This window comes from Haematobia irritans, chromosome 2, assembly GCF_050003625.1.
Source record: "Haematobia irritans isolate KBUSLIRL chromosome 2, ASM5000362v1, whole genome shotgun sequence".
In the NCBI taxonomy this organism is placed as follows: domain Eukaryota; kingdom Metazoa; phylum Arthropoda; class Insecta; order Diptera; family Muscidae; genus Haematobia; species Haematobia irritans.
Genome location: NC_134398.1, coordinates 20,779,042 through 20,797,796, shown reverse-complemented (window position 1 = coordinate 20,797,796; position 18,755 = coordinate 20,779,042). Strand labels below are relative to the sequence as shown.

At 37.2% G+C, this 18,755-nt stretch overlaps 1 protein-coding gene across 1 annotated transcript; it reads left to right on the top strand.

Annotated features, from left to right (window-relative positions):
- The first annotated feature begins 1,830 nt into the window (after window positions 1-1,830).
- Window positions 1,831-17,018, top strand: LOC142227234 (pickpocket protein 19-like). The gene is made up of 6 exons (XM_075297656.1): window positions 1,831-2,081; window positions 2,148-2,805; window positions 2,881-3,030; window positions 9,249-9,438; window positions 9,509-9,754; window positions 16,728-17,018. Exons 1-6 carry the CDS (start codon window positions 1,888-1,890, stop codon window positions 16,931-16,933), a joined length of 1,644 nt encoding a protein of 547 aa, XP_075153771.1. The 5' UTR covers window positions 1,831-1,887; the 3' UTR covers window positions 16,934-17,018.
- Window positions 17,019-18,755: the final 1,737 nt, after the last annotated feature.

The following is an 18,755-nucleotide window of genomic DNA, read 5'->3' as shown; positions in this document are numbered from 1 at the left end:
CAGCCGGATCGGATGCACTTTGCTTCTCTTTGAGGCTTCGCAAGCCAAATCTGGAGATCGGTTTATATGGGGTCCATATATAATTATGGACCGATGTGGACCAATTTTTGCATGGTTGTTAGAGACCATATACCAACATCATGTACCAAATTTCAGCCGGATCGGATGAAATTTGCTTCTCTTTGAGGCTCCGCAAGCCAAATCTGGGGATCGGTTTATATGGGGGCTATATATAATTATGGACCGATGTGGACCAATTTTTGCATGATTGTTAGAGACCAGCTACCAACACCATGTACCGAATTTCAGCCGGATCGGATGAAACATGCTTCTCTTAGAGGCTCCACAAGCCAAATCTGGGGATCGGTTTATATGGGGGCTATATATAATTATGGACCGATGTGGACCAATTTCTGCACGATTGTTAGAGACCATCTACCAACACCATGTACCAAATTTCAGCCGGATTGGATGAAATATGCTTCTCTTAGAGGCTCCACAAGCCAAATCTGGGGATCGGTTTATATGGGGGCTATATATAATTATGGACCGATGTGGACCAATTTTTGCATGGTTGTTAGAGACCATATACCAACACCATATACCAAATTTCAGCCGGATCGGATGAAATATGCTTCTCTTAGAGGCTCCACAAGCCAAATCTGGGGATCGGTTTATATGGGGGCTATATATAATTATGGAACGATGTGGACCAATTTTTGCATGGTTGTTAGAGACCATATACTAACACCATATACCAAATTTAAGCCGGATCGGATGAAATATGCTTCTGTTAGAGGCTCCACAAGCCAAATCTGAGGGTCCCTTTATATGGGGGCTATACGTAAAAGTGGACCGATATGGTCCATTTTCAGTACCATCCGACCTACATCAATAACAACTACTTGTGCCAAGTTTCAAGTCGATAGCTTGTTTCGTTCGGAAGTTAGCGTGATTTCAACAGACGGACGGACGGACATGCTTAGATCGACTCAGAATTTCACCACGACCCAGAATATATATACTTTATGGGGTCGTAGAGCAATATTTCGATATGTTACAAACGGAATGACAGAGTTAAGATACCCCCATCCTATGATGGAGGGTATAAAAACAACACATTCTATAGAAATATAATTTTGACAAAATTTTCTATAGAAATAAAATTTTGACAAAATTTTCTGTAGAAATAAAATTTTGACAACATTTTCTATAGGATTAAATTTTTGACAAAATTTTCTATAGATTTAAAATTTTGACAAAATGTTCTATAGGAATAAAATTTTAACCAAAATTTTCTACAGAAATAAAATTTTGACAAAATTTTCTATAGAAATAAAATTTTGTTAAAATTTTCTATAGAAATAATTTTTGGACAAATATTTCGAAATATACAAATTAGAAATAAGATTTGGACAAAATTTTTTATAGAAATTAAATTTTGACAATATAAACATTTTTTTTTTTGATAGCTCCCAAGAAATTTGGAGGACTTCAAATGGTTTCATAAATTTTGGTCTTCCTCCTATATAGTGGAGAGTATAAGTAAGATTTCCCATATTTGTACTGCTGTGCATAGTATGTGCTCCATGGAAGTATTGACAAATCACCAACTTTGAAATTAGTGATTCACATTTGTCTACTTTGTTTATTGACGTAATAAAAATGCACGAATAATTTATTATTGCAAAAAAAAACCGTTGCGATATCATAAATCAGTGTCGTTTAATAAACAGGCCATACTATAGAAAATGTCAAGAACTAAAGACAATAATCATTACTCGTATTGTAGTTAGGCAATGGTTAACATTTCTTTTATTTCATTAACGCATTAATTTTCCTTAATGTTTAAGAAAATGCTTCAGTTTATTCTGAATACTTGGAATAATGATTTGTAAAAATTATAAGGAAATTAAAATCAGAAATCCACCCATCTTGGTTCGATTTAAAACGAAATATAAGAAAAATAATAAGCGTGGGTGGCATGGATTTGTTAATGGAATTTGGGATGATGTTCTACGTATCAAGACAGTGCATGGAATACCAGGAATTTTTCAGAGATCTTCAACATTGTTAGAAAGGTAACCTATAAAGAATTTTTATCGAAAATTATTTTCTTCAATCCATGCTCCTCGAAAAATTTCCAGATTCTTGCTAGCAATCGGTTTAATTTTGGCTATATACGTTTTTGTTTTCACAACATGGAAAATTTTGTATATCTACTACCATAAACCCATGCGAACCGTGATTGCAGAGTTAAATGCTCCTATTTACAAGTTCTCTTTTCCAGAAGTGAATATCTGTAATCGTAATCGCTTCAACTGGATTCGTTTCAATGAGGCCAAAGAGAAATTTCTCAGACCTGAACATTTTGCTACACCCTATGAGGATCTATTTCGAGAACTTGTTGAATCGTACGATAGCTTACGCTATGGACGTTTTCAGAATTTTCGAAATATTTCCGAACGTTATACTCGCGATCAACTTAGCGTACTGAATTATATCAATTTGACCAGTGTTGCCGAAGTGTTGGCTTGGAGATGTGATGAAATGTTAACGGATTGTACTTGGCGTAATCGGACCTATGACTGTTGTGAACTTTTCGAGCCACGGCGATCTACGAAGGGTTTGTGTTTAGCCTTTAATTCGGTTCAAACAGAGGAAGGTGCTCGTAAACGTAAACAGGATCCTGATTATCCTCGTCGGACCACTGGTAGAGGTGTCAGAAATGGGCTTACATTTCGTGTACACATCAAAGATGGATGGCATTCACCGCGTAGCAATAAGGCCTACAAAGGAATATTGGTATGGCAGTTGATTTTGTTAGCACATGTGAAAATCGAAAATTTTTGACTACCTGTTTGTTTTTTCGTTTTACAGTTTATGTTGGTCGAACCAGATGTTTGGGCTTATTGGCATCGTGAAATTCCTACAAATTCTCGTGTATTCATATCGATTGCAACTAGTCTTACATGTCACAACCCGAATACTCGTCAATATTCTCCCGACATTAGGAAATGTATTTTTGAGGTAAGTAGGGACTTTTTTTGAAGCAAATACGTTGCAGATTAATCCAAAACCTACTGGCATTATCCGGTGAGAGACATTATTCCACCAATAGAAAACTTTCTTGGTTTCTCGGAAAAAAACCTGGGACTCTTGAAGCGAACTTTACTCCATTAAATGAGTTTTTCATTAACCCTAACAAATGGTAGTCCGATGGTACAAGATTAGGGCTATATGGTGGATGCATAAAAACATCTCATCCAAACTCTGCCAGTTTTTGGAGAGTCATCAACGATGTGTGTGGTCTATCGATGTCCTGATGGAAGACGAAACTCTTTCTGTTGATCTGTTGTGGCCACCTTTTTACGATTGCTTAATTCAATCTCAACAGTTTTTGAGAATAAAGCTTATCAGTCGGGCTGGATCAGCTCATAGTGTGTATCTCTTTCTTTTCCTACTAAATACTCAACGTAACCTTTCGATGCTTCAATCCTGCGACCTAAAATCGTTGTATTACTTGTATTAAGGGAACAAATAAATTACACTGGACTAGGCATTTAAGCTTCTATATCCAGGAAGCAAGCTGACTGGTAGGTGTCAGGTCTTCAATTACCGGTGTCAGAAGTGATAGGTAACATTTCAGGTACCGGGAGATGCCGAATCATAGCTTGAAGAACAGCGATTGTTTCTCTCTATACAGCTGTCGTAGACAAGTCGTGGTCTTCCAATCAACTGAACTGGTGGAAAGATATTGCCTTCTGAACTGCTGAATGACCCGCCATACCGCCCTTAGATGTGGCACGGTTTGGGTGTTTTGCCACTCTGCACTTTATCAGGTTATGTCGGGTGAGGAGGTCACACTGTTGTCGCACCGAAAACATTTTGGACTCAAGCTATGGATGTGGTTTTCGTGGCTTGGAGTGACATACAGGTGCAATCCGCAGCGCAGTATTATTTGTTAGTATCCTATATACTGGGAGACCAATCAACTCATAGGTCTTCTCTTTATCTATCCCCCAAGTGCTACCAGCCAATGGCTCCCGGATCGCGTTTTTGCTTCCTACGTTACACCAAGAACGTTAGGATTCCTGCATGTGGCAACGCTTTGGACACGATAGCACGTCCCTGGTTCGGGAGCCACCGTGGTGCAATGGTTAACATGCCCGCCTTGCATATACAAGGTCGTGGGTTCGATTCCTGCTTCGACCTAACACCAAGAAGTTTTTCAGCGGTGGATTATCCCACCTCAGTAATGCTGGTGACATTTCTGAATGTTTCAAAGTTTCTCTAAGTGGTTTCACTGCAATGTGAAACGCCATTCGGACTCGGCTATAAAAAGGTGGTCCCTTGTCATTGAGCTTAACATGGAATCGGGCAGCACTCAGTGATAAAAGAGAAGTTCACCACTGTGGTATCACAATGGACTGAATAGTCTAAGTGAGCCTGATACATCGGGCTGCCACCTAACCTAACCTATTGCATATCCAGGGGGCGCGACCTGAACGAGCCAAAGCCAACCCGATTCGATTTCAGGAAAGACTAACAATCAATAAATCGCCCGATCGGCGATAACTCTAATCAGGAAATATTCATCTGACAACCTATGCCGACGACTGTTCCATAGTTACATCAGATAGAGACATAAAAGAGCTTGATGTGAGCCTTGCTAACCCCTTAAGGGACTTTTTTGTCAGCAGGAATCTGAACCTTTTTACCACATAAAAGATGACAACCATTTTCACATCTTAATGAAAGAGGTGAATTAGGAGCTTGATATCCACAAACGTGGCCAGAGCATTCCCACATGTAAGGACCCGAAGGTTCTTTATGTTACGTTTGGTAATCTGTTCCTCGTTGGAAAATATGCGGAAATGTTTACTAATAACATATGGAAGAATGGAGGAATGTAGAGACGATTCAAAAGACCAATAAGTCGATAGATCTCTATCGATAATCAATAGAGAAACCTTCGAATGGTGCAGAATACTGCGCTGCGGAATGCCACTGGTTGTGACTCCAAGACACCAGAACAACATCCATAGCATGAGTGGAAAATGCTGCCGGTGAAGACACTCTGTGACCTACTCATACACAGCACCTGGTAAAGTGCCATCCAAACATGTCACATCCAGAAGAGAACCATCTGCTGCACCACGAGCTAGGAAGACACCGTGGTGCAACGGTTAGCATGCCCGCCTTGCATACAAAGTCTTGTGGGTTCAAACCCAGTTTCGATTAAACACCAAAAAGTTTTTCAGCGGAGTGCCTCAAAGCTTCTCTAAGAGGTTTCACTGCAATATGGAACGCCGTTCTGATTTGGCGTTCCATATTGCAGTTAGCATGCCCTCCTTGCATACAAAGTCTTGTGGGTTCAAACCCAGTTTCGATCAAACACCAAAAAGTTTTTCAGCGGAGTGCCTCAAAGCTTCTCTAAGAGGTTTCACTGCAATATGGAACGCCGTTCTGATTCGGCTATAAAAAGGAGGTCCCTTGTCATTGAGCTTAACATGGAATCGGGCAGCACTCAGTGATAAGAGAGAAGTTCACCAATGTGGTATCACAATGGACTGAATAGACTAAGTGAGCCTGATACATCGGGCTGCCACCTAACTAAGTCCCTGGTTCACTCTTTGCTCCACGATGTGAAAATGGTTGCTATCTGCTTCGGGAAAGAGAGTCTCAGATTCTTGCTGACATAGTAGTCTTGAAGTGAAAGGATGTAGTCATTAATCCTCACCTCAAGGGCCTTGATGTATTTGCATGAAGTAACTACGGAACAGACGTCCGTATATGTCATCAGATGAACATCTTCCGATTACGCTCATCGTCGATCTGGTGATTAATTGATTGTAAGTCGTTTCTGAACTCGAACTGAATGACCTTGGCCCGTGTTTTTCTAGATGTGGCAAAGTTTGGGAGGTTGGCTCTCTGTACTTTATCAGATGCTGGTGGGTGAGAAAGTCGAAGTATTGCCTTCCCAAGAGCGTTTTTGGCTCATGCCGCAGTGCTGTTTTGGTGCTTTGGTTGACATTCATCGGCAATCCGCAGTGTAGTACTTGCACCGTTTGAAGATTTCTCTATTGGTTATATTTTATACTGAGAGACCTATCAACTCAAAGGTCTTTTGAGACGTCTCTTTATCTTTCCTCCAAGTGCTACCAGTCTATGCCTTAGGATCTTGTTTTTAGCAATCATTTCCGCATGTTTTTCAAAGAGGAACAGGCTGTCAAACGCCACACCAAGAACCTTAGGTTTCTTGGATGTGAGAATGCTCTAGCCATGGATGGTCTTGGCTCGTTCATATGGTGCTCTCCTCTATGTGGCATGGTTTGGGTGGTTTACTCCTCCGTATTTTGCCTCAACGAGAGCATTTTGAACTCATGTGGTAGTTGTCGTTCAGGTACTTCGGAGTTTCTTTATCCTTCCACGAAGTGCCACCACCCATTGTCTTTAGGATCTTGTTTCTGCTCCCAACGTTTTTAGCAACCATGTTTTCCAAACGGAGCAGGCTATCAAACGCCATATCAAGAATCTTGGGTAGTTGGAATGCTCTGGCCACGTATATCAAGCTCCAAGTTTACTTCTTTGGTCTACGACGCGAAAATGATTGCCGTTGATTTCGAGGCACAAATGTACAGATTCCTGCTAACAAAAAGTCCCTTAGGGCAGGAGGTAATAATCCTCACATCAAGCTCTTTAATGCCTCTATCTGATATAACTATAAAACAGTCGTCTGCAACGCTTTTCAGTTGAACATTTCCTGATCATGGTCATCGTCTATTAGTGATTTATTTATTGGAAGTCTTTTCTGAAGTCGAACATGTTAAGTTAGGTATAGTGGCAGCCCGATATTTAAGGCTTGCTTAGTCTTTTCAGTCCATTTTTATACCACAGTGATGAACTTCTCTCTTATCACTAAGTGCTGCCCGATTCTATGTTCAATTCAATAACAAGGAACCTCCTTTTTATAGCCGAATTAGAACGGCGTTCCGTATTGCGGTGAAACCTCATATAGAAGCTTTGAGACACACCGCTGAAAAACTTTTTGGTGTTTGATTGAAACTGGGTTTGAACCCACAACCATTTGTATGTAAGGCGGGCATGCTAACCGTTGCACCATGGTGCCTTCCTAGCTCGTGGTGCAGTAGATGGTTCTCTTCTGGATTTGACATGTTTGGATAGCACTTTACCAGGTGCTGTGAATGAGTAGGTCACAGAGTGTCCTCACCGGCAGCATTTTCCACTCATGGTATGGATGTTGTTCTGGTATCTTGGAGTCACAACCAGTGGTATTCCGCAGCGCAGTATTCTGCACCATTTGAAGGTTTCTCTTTTGAGTATCGATAGCGATCTATCGACTTATTGGTCTTTTGAATCGTCTTTTCATTCTTCCCCCAAGTGCTACCAGCCAATGGCTTCAGGATATTGTTTCTGTTCCAATGTTATTAGTAAAAATTTCCGCATGTTTTCCAACGAGGAACAGATTACCAAACGTAACATAACGAACCTTCGGGTCCTTGCATGTGGGAATGCTCTGGCCACGTTTGTGGATACCAAGCTCCTAATTCACCTCTTTCATTCAAGATGTGAAAATGGTTGTCATCTTTTATGTGGTAAAAAGGTTTACATTCCTGCTTTGTCAGTCCCTTAAGGGGTTAGTAAGGCTCACATCAAGCTGTTTTATGTCTCTATCTGATGTAACTATGGAACAGTCGTCAGCATAGGTTGTCAGATAAAAATTTCCTGATTAGAGTTATCGCCGATCGGGCGATTTTTTGATAGTTAGTCTTTCCTGAACTTGAACCGGATTGGCTTTGACTCGTTCAGATAGCGCCCCCTGGATATGCAATAGGTTAGGTTAGGTGGCAGCCCGATGTATCAGACTCACTTAGACTATTCAGTCCATTGTGATACCACATTAGTGAACTTCTCTCTTATCACTGAGTCGTCTTGTTCCTTGTTCACCTTTTTCGTCCACGATATGAAATTGGTTGCTGTCAACTTCAGGACAGACTGGTTCAGATTCCTGCTGCCAAAGAAGGCCCTAAGTGCAAGGTGGTAGTAATTAATCTTCACTTCAAGCTGCTTGATGCCTTTACCTGATGTAACTTTGGGACAGTAGCCGGTAAAGGCTATCGGATGATCATATGATTGTGGAAGAGGAACTCCTACCCCATAAAAGTTAAAAATGAGGGGGGACAGTACACCGGCTTGAGGTACGCCTTTTTTGTTCCTCCAGTATGATGATAGTTTTCCTCTATATTCCACATAGGACTATGTACCTGTCACATAGTTTGCAAATCAAATCATAAGATCGTAAGGTAGAGAGGTTTCCATAATATCCCTTAAGAGGATGGCACTGTATCTAATGCTTTAGATAGATCTAATGCTACGAGAATCGAACGTTTAGGGGGCCTCTAACTATTCAATCTCTCTGTTCCGTTGGCTGTTAATTCGCACAATGTGGTGGTCGAACTCCTTCCCGAACGGAAACCATGATGATTTTCTGCCAACATTAGGCGCTCTGTGAAATAGGGCAGTAAAATTACTGCAAGAATCTTTGTTATCAGGGGAAAGAAGGGTAATAGACCGATGTGAGTCTCTAAGGTATGTATGTTTTCCTGGTTTCAGTACCGAAACCATTTTCCCTATTTTCTAGCTATTTCGAGAGTTTTGAAGCAAATCTGTGGTCACAACCCTTAGCAGCCTAACTCGAGTTAGGACACAATTGAGTTATTAGCACCATCGTATTCAGCGTAACTAAATTTATTTGCCCTAAATTTTTCATGTTTGTATCTCTTCTAGGAGTCTGTAGCAAAGTTTTCCAAAAAACACCTTCTCCTGATTTTCAGTGAAGATTCAAAACTTTAAACTCCTGTACTGAAAATATTGAAAAATACACTTAGGCTGTTATGGGTTGTGACCACAGAAATATTGAAAGTATGGACTAGAAACCTAACCACCATTCTCTCCAATGTTCTTCAAGAACGTTGAAGCTCATTGAAGGGAATCGTAGACCAACCAGGCCAATTCCAGTGGACCTACATGGTACATATTTATCGACTGATGGCCATTCTATTAATACAACAATTTACGAGATTAAAAGTGAATCCTTATATTTATTGCATTCGGAGCTATTTTGGACACAATGATTTATAAAATATAAAATCATTTCAGATCCATGTACAAAATTGCTGCAATTTTTCTCATATTCCTTTATTATCATCGTTTTATCATTTCAGGATGAAATCGATTCAGTTCATTTCAGATCTTTAGAGGGTCATAAATACATGTTTGAAAATTGCTATGTTGAATGTGAACAGGCATATTTAATGGAATTTTGCAATTGTACCATGGATTTGTTTTTTCCACCATCTCGAGTATATCCACCATGTCGTCCATCGGATTTTCCTTGTCTATATAAACATTACAGTTAGTTCGATCAATAATATGTAATTTTGCATTGTTTATAGTTTATTATTTGTTTCTTTATATCCTATAGAAAAAACGAAATCTTTTGAAAGGCATGGAGAACGTAAATATGTCGAGACAAGTGGTACAGGTATGGTATGCCCCTGTTTTTTCGATTGTAAATCTCTGGTCTATCAAACGGATTTTCGGGTTGAGCATATACCAGAAAAATTCATTGATCCCAATGACACAGGATTGGAAATGTATGTGTATTTCCTATGGGATACTGCAACAATTTATGAGACATCTGCTGTATATACACGAATCGATGTAATGGGTAAGTTGATCTTAGGGATGCAAACAAAAAAAATCGATGTTTAAGGAATCGTACATATCGGCAGTTTTAAAATTTTAAAAAATCGAATAGACGATTTCTGCAAAATTTTTATAGACTCACGTGCCCTTTTTAATATTTTAATATTCTGAAGAACTCAAAATGTCGCCTTTTTTAAATTAAAACAAGTATATACAGCAGTAAGTTCGGCCGGGCCGAATCTTAAATACCCACCACCATGAACCAAATATTAGTGTTTCCTTTGAAATTTCAGGAGGGCTTGAGGACACTTCCCGAAGATAAATTTAAAGATTACACCTATGAGGACTATATTAGATTCTGGATTTATAAGAACCATTTTTGTTTGAGGTTTAGAGGAATCATTAACATTTTTTGTAAGTGTGCAAGAAAATTATAAAATAACGTCTTGATTTGAAATCTTAAATCTGTAGGAGTAAACTCTGGAAATTTTACATTGAGTTTCAAGCAATTTTCATGATCAGTGCGCCTTCTACACCCTCAAGAAGTGAAGTCGGTCTATGTTATATGGAGGCATTACCAAATGGACCGATAAAAACTTAATCCGATAGACGTTTTTGTGAGCCTAAAATACCAGAATATTTACAATTTCAGGCAAATCAGATAAAAACTACGGTTTCTAGAAACCCAAGGAGTTAAATCGGGAGATCGTTCTTATAGGGGCTATACAAAAATATGGACCGATACTCACCGTTTTCGGCACACCTCTTTATGACCCGAAAATACCTCTAGATTTCCAATTTCAGGTAAATATGTTAAAAACTTCGGATTCTATTAGCCCAAGAAGTAAAATCGGGAATCGGTCTATATGGGGGCTATACCAAAATATGGACCGATACTCACCATTTTCGGCACACCTCTTTATGGTCCTAAAATACCTCTAAATTTCCAATTTCAGACAAATTAAATAAAAACTACGGTTTCTATAAGCCCAAGACCCCAAATCGGGAGGTCGTTTTATATGGGGACCATACCAAAACATGGACCGATACTCACAATTTTTGGCACACGTATTTGTGGTCCTACAATAGCTCTAGATTTCCAATTTCAGGTAAATTGAATAACAACTGCGGTTTCTATAAGCCCAAGAAGTAAAATCGGGAGATCGGTCTATATGGGGGCTATACCAAAATATGGACCGCTACTCACAATTTTTGGCACACGTATTTGTGGTCCTACAATACCTCTAGATTTTCAATTTCAGGTAAATTGAATAAAAACTGCGATTTCTTTAAGCCCAAGAAATAATATCGGAAGATCGGTCTATATGGGGGCTATACCAAAATATGGACCTATACTCACAATTTTTGGCACACGTATTTGTGGTCCTACAATGCCTCTAGATTTCAAATTTCAGGCAAATTGGATAAAAACTACGATTTCTATAAGCCCAAGACCCCAAATCTGGACCGATAGAGCCCATCTTCGAACTTGACTTGCCTGCAGACAAAAGACGAGTTTGTGCAAAATTTCAGCACGATTGCTTCATTATTGAAGACTGTAGCGTGATTACAACAGACAGACAGACAGCCAGATAGATAGACAGACGGACATCGTTATATCGTCTTTGAATTTCTCCCTGATCAAGAATATATATATATATATATATATATATATATATATATATATATATATATATATATATATATATATATATATATATATATATATATATATATATATATATATATATATATATATATATATATATATATATATATATATATATATATATATATATATATATATATATATATATATATATATATATATATATATATATATATATATATATATATATATATATATATATATATATATATATACTTTATATAGTCGGAAATCAATATTTCGATGTGTTACAAACGGAATGACAACCTTATTATACCCCCGTCACCATTCTATGGTGGTGGGTATAAAAAAATCCTCTTCAATCATTTCACTGAAAAAAGGATGACCGAAAATTTAAGCAAACAAAATTGCCTTAAACCTTTTACTTTAGGAGCAAAAATAGAGAAAATTTAGAGACCTAAATTCTGGGTTATTTGCTTTAATTAAATTTTCATTAATCCGTAATTAAAATTTTATTAAATCCTTTACATTGTCATTCCGTTTGTAACACATCGAAATATTGCTCTAAGACCCCATAAAGTATATATATTCTGGATCGTGGTGAAATTCTGAGTCGATCTAAGCATGTCCGTTCGTCCGTCTGTTGAAATCACGCTAACTTCCGAACGAAACAAGCTATCGACTTGATACTTGGCACAAGTAGTTGTTATCGATGTAGGTCGGATGGCATTGAAAATGGGCCATATCGGTCCACTTTTACGTATAGCCCCCATATAAAGGGACCCTCAGATTTGGCTTGTGGAGCCTCTAACAGAAGCATATTTCATCCCATCCGGCTGAAATTTGGTATATGGTGTTGGTATATGGTCTCTAACAATGATGCAAAAATTGGTCCACATCGGTCCATAATTATATATAGCCCCCATATAAACCGATCCCCAGATTTGGCTTGAGGAGCCTCAAAAAGAAGCAAATTTCATCCGATCCGGCTGAAATTTGGTACATGATGTTGGTATATGGTCTCTAACAACCATGCAAAAATTGGTCCATATCGGTCCATAATTATATATAGACCCCATATAAACCGATCCCCAGATTTGGTTTGCGGAGCCTCTAAGAGAAGCAAATTTCATCCACTCCGGTTGCAATTTGGTACGTGGTGTTAGTATATAGTCTCAAATAACCGTGCAAAAATTGGTCCACATCGGTCCATAATTATATATAGCCTCCATATAAACCGATCCCCAGATTTAGCCTGCGGAGCCTCAAACAGAACCAATTTTCATCCGATCCGTCTGAAATGTGGTACATGGTGTTGATATAGGGTCACTAGCAACCATGCAAAAATTGGTCCACATCGGTCCATAATTATATATAGCCTCCATATAAACCGATCCCCAGATTTGGCTTGCGGAGCCTCAAAGAGAAGCAAATTTCATCCGATCCGTCTGAAATTTGATATATGGTGTTGGTATATGGTCACTAGCAACCATGCAAAAATTGGTCCACATCGGTCCATAATTATATATAGCCCCCATATAAACCGATCCCCAGATTTGGCTTGCGGAGCCTCTAAGAGAAGCAAATTTCATCCAATCCGGTTGCAATTTGGTACGTGGTGTAAGTATATGGTCTGTAACAACCATGTAAAAATTGGTCCACATCGGTCCATAATTATATATAGCCCTTATATTATAAACCGATCCCCAGATTTGATCTCCGGAGCCTCTTGAAGGAGCAAAATTCATCCGATCCGGTTGAAACTTAGTTCGCGGTGTTAGTATATAGTCTCAAACAACCATGCAAATATTGGTCCATATCGCTTCATAATTATATAAACCGATCCGCAGATTTGGCTTGCGGAGCCTCAAAGAGGAGCAAATTTTTATCCGATCCGTCTGAAATTTGGTACATGGTGTTGGTATGTGGTCACTAGCAACCATACAAAAATTGGTCCACATCGGTCCTTAATTATATATAGCCCCCATAAAAACCGATACCCAGATTTGACCTCAGGTGCCTCTTGGAGGAGCAAAATTCATCCGATCCGGTTGAAATTGGGTACATTTCTTTAGTGTATGGCCGATAACAACCAAGCCAAAATTGGTCCGTATCGATTTATATTATATGTAGCCCCCAAATAAACCGATCCCCAATCACAGAAAAATCACGATTGCCACTCGAATCAAAAATAATTTTCTAAAATTTTATTGCCACAGAAAATTTTATATTTCTATAGAAAATTTTGTCAACATTTTATGTATTTAGGAAATTTTGTCAAAATATAATTTCTTTATTTCTATAGAAAATGTTGTCAGAATTTTATTTCTGTAGAAAATTTTATCAAAATGGTATTATTATAGAAAATTTGTGAAGCATTTCATACACCCAGAGAAGGAATATGATCACCTCAAACATGTTTTAAGAGCTAAATGTTAGTTTTGGGTGGTGACCATGTAACATGGTTTTCGCACCCATGCTATTTTCTAGGAAATCATGTATCTGATTTCGGCAAGCAGGTTATATTTGACGAGAAAATAACATTTTAGTAACAAACATGTTACATGGTCACCATACAAATATAAAATTTTGCTCTTGAAACATGTTTGAGGTGATCATATTCCTTCTCTGCACAGAAAAAAATATCACCAAAAAATTTCCAATTAAAAAGTTAATTGAAGTTGAAATTTTTTTCAATTAATAAATTAATTGGTACAATTAACTTTTTAATCAAGATAGAAACATTAAGTTAATTTAGTCAATGATTGAAAATTTTAAAATTTTTAATTAAAAAGTTAATTGATACAATTAACTTGTAATCAAATTCGGAAGACTAAGTCAGTTATAAAAGTGATTAAATTTTTCACACAAAAAAAATTTTTTCTGATTCAATCACGAAATTAATTGATCCAATTAATTTTTTAATTGAAATGTCTTCAATCACAGAAATGATAGTATCAATTAAAAAATTAATTGAAGGTCAATTAAAAAATTAATTGATCCAATTAAAAAATTAATTTATACTATTAATTTTTGTGATTGATTTTTGTTTCAATTAAAAAATTTGTTGATTCAATTAAATTTTTAATTGAATATTTTTTAAAACTCAATTAAAATTTTAATTGGAAAATTTTTCGTGAAATTTTTTTCTGTGTTGATTAATTTTTTTTTTTTTAACAATCAATTGTTAATCCAACTAAAAATTCTAAGCCAAATCAGAATGTAATTGAAAATAGTTACCTTTGTTTAATTACTAAATTAATTGAGTTTTGCAATCAACATCAATTAAGTTTTTAATTGAATCAATTAAAAACTTAATTGACATTTGGTAATGAAATCAATTAATTTTTTAATCAAGATTTTTTTATGCCCAATTAAAACTGTGATTGATACTATCATTTTCGTGATTGAAGACATTTCAATTAAAAAATTAATTGGATCAATTAATTTCGTGATTGAATCAGAAAAATTTTTTTTTGTGTGTGCGTGTAGTTGGGGAGAAAATTTTTTTCAAAACCTTCTAAATCATCAACAATTCTACCAATCTAGCAAACATCAACAATCGACCTTTCTTTTGTCTACTATATATCTCGCATGGACTACTATATATCCCGCAATTTAGAAGATGATGTTAAGATGTTTTAAGATGCCTTGACATCGGCCGCAATCCAAGTAATTTAATTGTGGATGACCGTCTTTAGTAGAAGTTTCTAAGCAATCCATGGTGGAGGGTACATAAGATTCGGCCTGGCCGAATTTACGGCCGTATATACTTGTTTGTAATTAATGTTCCCTTGATCCTTTTATTATACCCTTCACCACTACTGTGTTACAGGGTATAATAAGTTTGTGCATTTGTATGTAACGCCAAGAAGGAGTAATCGTAGACCAACCTTTTAGTATACGGATCGGCTTAGAATTAAATTCTGAGTCGATTTAGCGATGTCCGTCTGTCTGTCTGTCTGTCTGTTGATGTATTTTTGTGTGCAAAGTACAGCTCGCAGTTTTAGTCCGATAGTCCTAAAATTTGGTACAGGGTCCTGTTTCGGCTCAAAGACGATCCCTATTGATTTTGGAAAAAAATCGGTTCAGATTTAGATATAGCTGCCATATATATTTTTCACCGATCTGGTCATAATTGGCGTGTATATCAACCGATCTTCCTCAAATTCCGTACATCGGAATATTTTATGGGTCTCGAAAAACTTGCAAAATATCAGCCAAATCGGTTCAGATTTAGATATAGCTCCCATATATAGCTTTCGCCCGATTTACACTCATTTGCCCACAGAGGCCAATTTTTAACTCCGATTTAGTTGAAATTTTGCACAGGGAGTAGAATTAGCATTGTAACTATGCGTGCCAAATTTGGTTGACATCGGTTCAGATTTGGATATATCTCCCATATATAGCTTTCGCCCGATTTACACTCATATGACCACAGAGGTCAATTTTTAACTCCGATTTAGTTGAAATTTTGCACAGGGAGTAGAATTAGCATTGTAACTATGCGTGCCAAATTTGGTTGAAATCGGTTCAGATTTGGATATATCTCCCATATATAGCTTTCGCCCGATTTACAATCATATGACCACAGAGACCAATTTTTTGCTCCGATTTAGTTGAAATTTTGCACAGGGAGTAGAATTAGCATTGTAGCTGTGCGTGCCAAATTTGGTTGAAATCGGTTCAGATTTAGATATAGCTCCCATATATATGTTTTTCTGATTTCGACAAGAATGGTCAAAATACCAACATTTTCCTTGTAAAATCGCCACTGCTTAGTCGAAAAGTTGTAAAAATGACTAATTTTCCTAAACTTCTAATACATATATATCGAGCGATAAATCATAAATAAACTTTTGCGAAGTTTCCTTAAAATTGCTTCAGATTTAGATGTTTCCCATATTTATACCCTTCACCACTACTGTGGTACAGGGTATAATAAGTTTGTGCATTTGTATGTAACGCCAAGAAGGAGTAATCGTAGACCAACCTTTTAGTATACGGATCGGCTTAGAATTAAATTCTGAGTCGATTTAGCGATGTCCGTCTGTCTGTCTGTCCGCCCAACTTTAGACTTTCCTTACTTGGTTTTTACTAAAATTGTGTTCCACCCTAGTGCGTTAGCCGACTTAAATTTTGAGTCTATAAATTTTGTAGAAGTCTATCTAATTCGGTCCAGATCGAGTTATATTTAAATGTATGTATTTGGGACAAACCTTTATATATAGCCCCCAACACATTTGACGGATGTGATATGGTATCGAAAATTTAGATCTACAAAGTGGTGCAGGGTATAGTATAGACGGCCCCGCCCGACTTTAGACTTTCCTTACTTGTTTTTCCTATCTTTTCGTTTCAGCATGCGTAGGTGGTCTGGCTGGTTTATGTATTGGCTGTTCTCTCGTGGGCATTACAGAAATCTTGTATTTTATTTTATTCGATATACCCAAAAGAGGAGTTTATGCCTTATTAACACTCAAAATGTTCAGGCCAAGAAGGACGACCCCAAGTGTTGAGAAGTTGTTTATAAAACGTACAGCGATAAAGCATAAAATAAGAAGTTAATATTTTGTTGACTGTATGTAAAGTGCACTATTATCATGTGTACTACTTTCAAATAAATTAACATGGAGATTTGAGCTAATAAAAATGTGTTTCAATGTGTTCCAGTGTAAAATGTATATAATTACCCGCCAAAAAAAAAAAAAAAAAAAAAAAAAAAAACATCGCAAAAAAGTAGTCAAAATATTCTTTTTGGATCCGGATGTGGTGCAAAATTGGCGCAGAAGCGATGAATTTAATCAATCAAATCTTTTCCAATTTGTTTTCATATCGAAGGATATGGTTGACTAAGTTAACGAAAATATGCTTCATGAGGCGCAGCGAAGCGGGCCGGGTTACGCTAGTTTATATTTAAACATTGAAGTAAATAAGATGAAAATTCGGCCAGGCTGAATCTTATGTATCCTTCTCCATGGATTGCGTACAAAGTTCTACCAAAAATGTTATCCATAATCAAGTTGTTTGGGTTGTGTTGTGTAAGAGTTATTGATGTCAATATATCTTAAACCATCTTAACTAAATTTTAAGTTAGTCCACATGGTTTCCATTTTAGATTAAACAAGTACATAACGTATAAACCGAGTCCTGTATTTCAATGGTGGCTGTCTAATTACCGCGCAAAAATTGGTTCATATCGGTTGGTAATTATTTGTGGACTTTCCTATATATAGCGGTCAAGAACTGAATTATATAGGTAATTCATATGTTAACATAGTCTATATGTTAGACAGCCTTTTTATACCCTCCATCATAGGATGGGGGTATATGAACTTTGTCATTCCGTTTGTAACACATCGAAATATTGCTCTAAGACCCCATAAAGTATATATATTCTGGGTCGTGGTGAAATTCTGAGTCGATCTAAGCATGTCCGTCCGTCCGTCTGTTGAAATCACGCTAACTTCCGAACGAAACAAGCTATCGACTTGAAACTTGGCACAAGTAGTTGTTATCGATGTAGGTCGGATGGCATTGAAAATGGCCATATCGGTCAACTTTTACGTATAGCCCCCATATAAACGGACCCCCAAATTTGGCTTGCCGATCCTCTAAGAGAAGCAAATTTCATCCGATCCGGCTGAAATTTGGTGCATGGCGTTAGTATATGGTTTCTAACAACTGTGCAAAAACTGGTCCACATCGGTTCTTAATTATATATAGACGCCATATAAACCGATCCACCGATTTGGCTTGCGGAGCCTCTAAGAGAAGCAAATTTCATCCGATCCGGCTGAAATTTGGTACATGGCGTTAGTATATGGTCTCTAACAACCATGCAAAAATTGGTTCACATCGGTCCATAACTATATATAGCCCCCATATAAACCGATCCCCAGATTTGGCTTGCGAAGCAAATTTCATCCAATCCAGTTGTAATTTGGAACATGGTGTTAGTATATGATCTTTAGCAACCGTGCCAGAATTGGTCCATATCGGTCCATAATTATATATAGCCCCCATATAAAACATTCTCCAGATTTGACCTCCAGAGCCTCTTGGAGGAGCAAAATTCATCCGATCCGGTTCAAATTAGGAACGTGATGTTAGTATATGGTCGCTAACAACCATACCAAAATTGGTCCAATCACACAAAAATTGGTCCATATCGGTTCATAATCATGGTTGCCACTAGAGCCAAAAATAATCTACCAATATTTTATTTCTATAGAAATTTTATTTCTATAGAAAATTTTGTCAAAATTTTATTTCTATAGAAAATTTTGTCAAAATTTTATTTCTAGAGAAAATTTTGTTAAAATTTTATTCGGTTCATAATAAAATTTTCATTATTGTCAAACATTTATTTCTATAGAAAATTTTGTCA

What these genes read in the sequence shown, in the direction of transcription:
- LOC142227234 (XM_075297656.1), top strand. Translation starts at nt 1,888, where the DNA reads ATGATTTGTAAAAATTATAAGGAAATTAAAATCAGAAATCCACCCATC. An exon ending in AGGCCTACAAAGGAATATTG is followed by an intron (nt 2,806 to 2,880) that starts GTATGGCAGTTG and finishes TTCGTTTTACAG; the next exon opens with TTTATGTTGGTCGAACCAGA. An exon ending in TTGTCTATATAAACATTACA is followed by an intron (nt 9,439 to 9,508) that starts GTTAGTTCGATC and finishes TATATCCTATAG; the next exon opens with AAAAAACGAAATCTTTTGAA.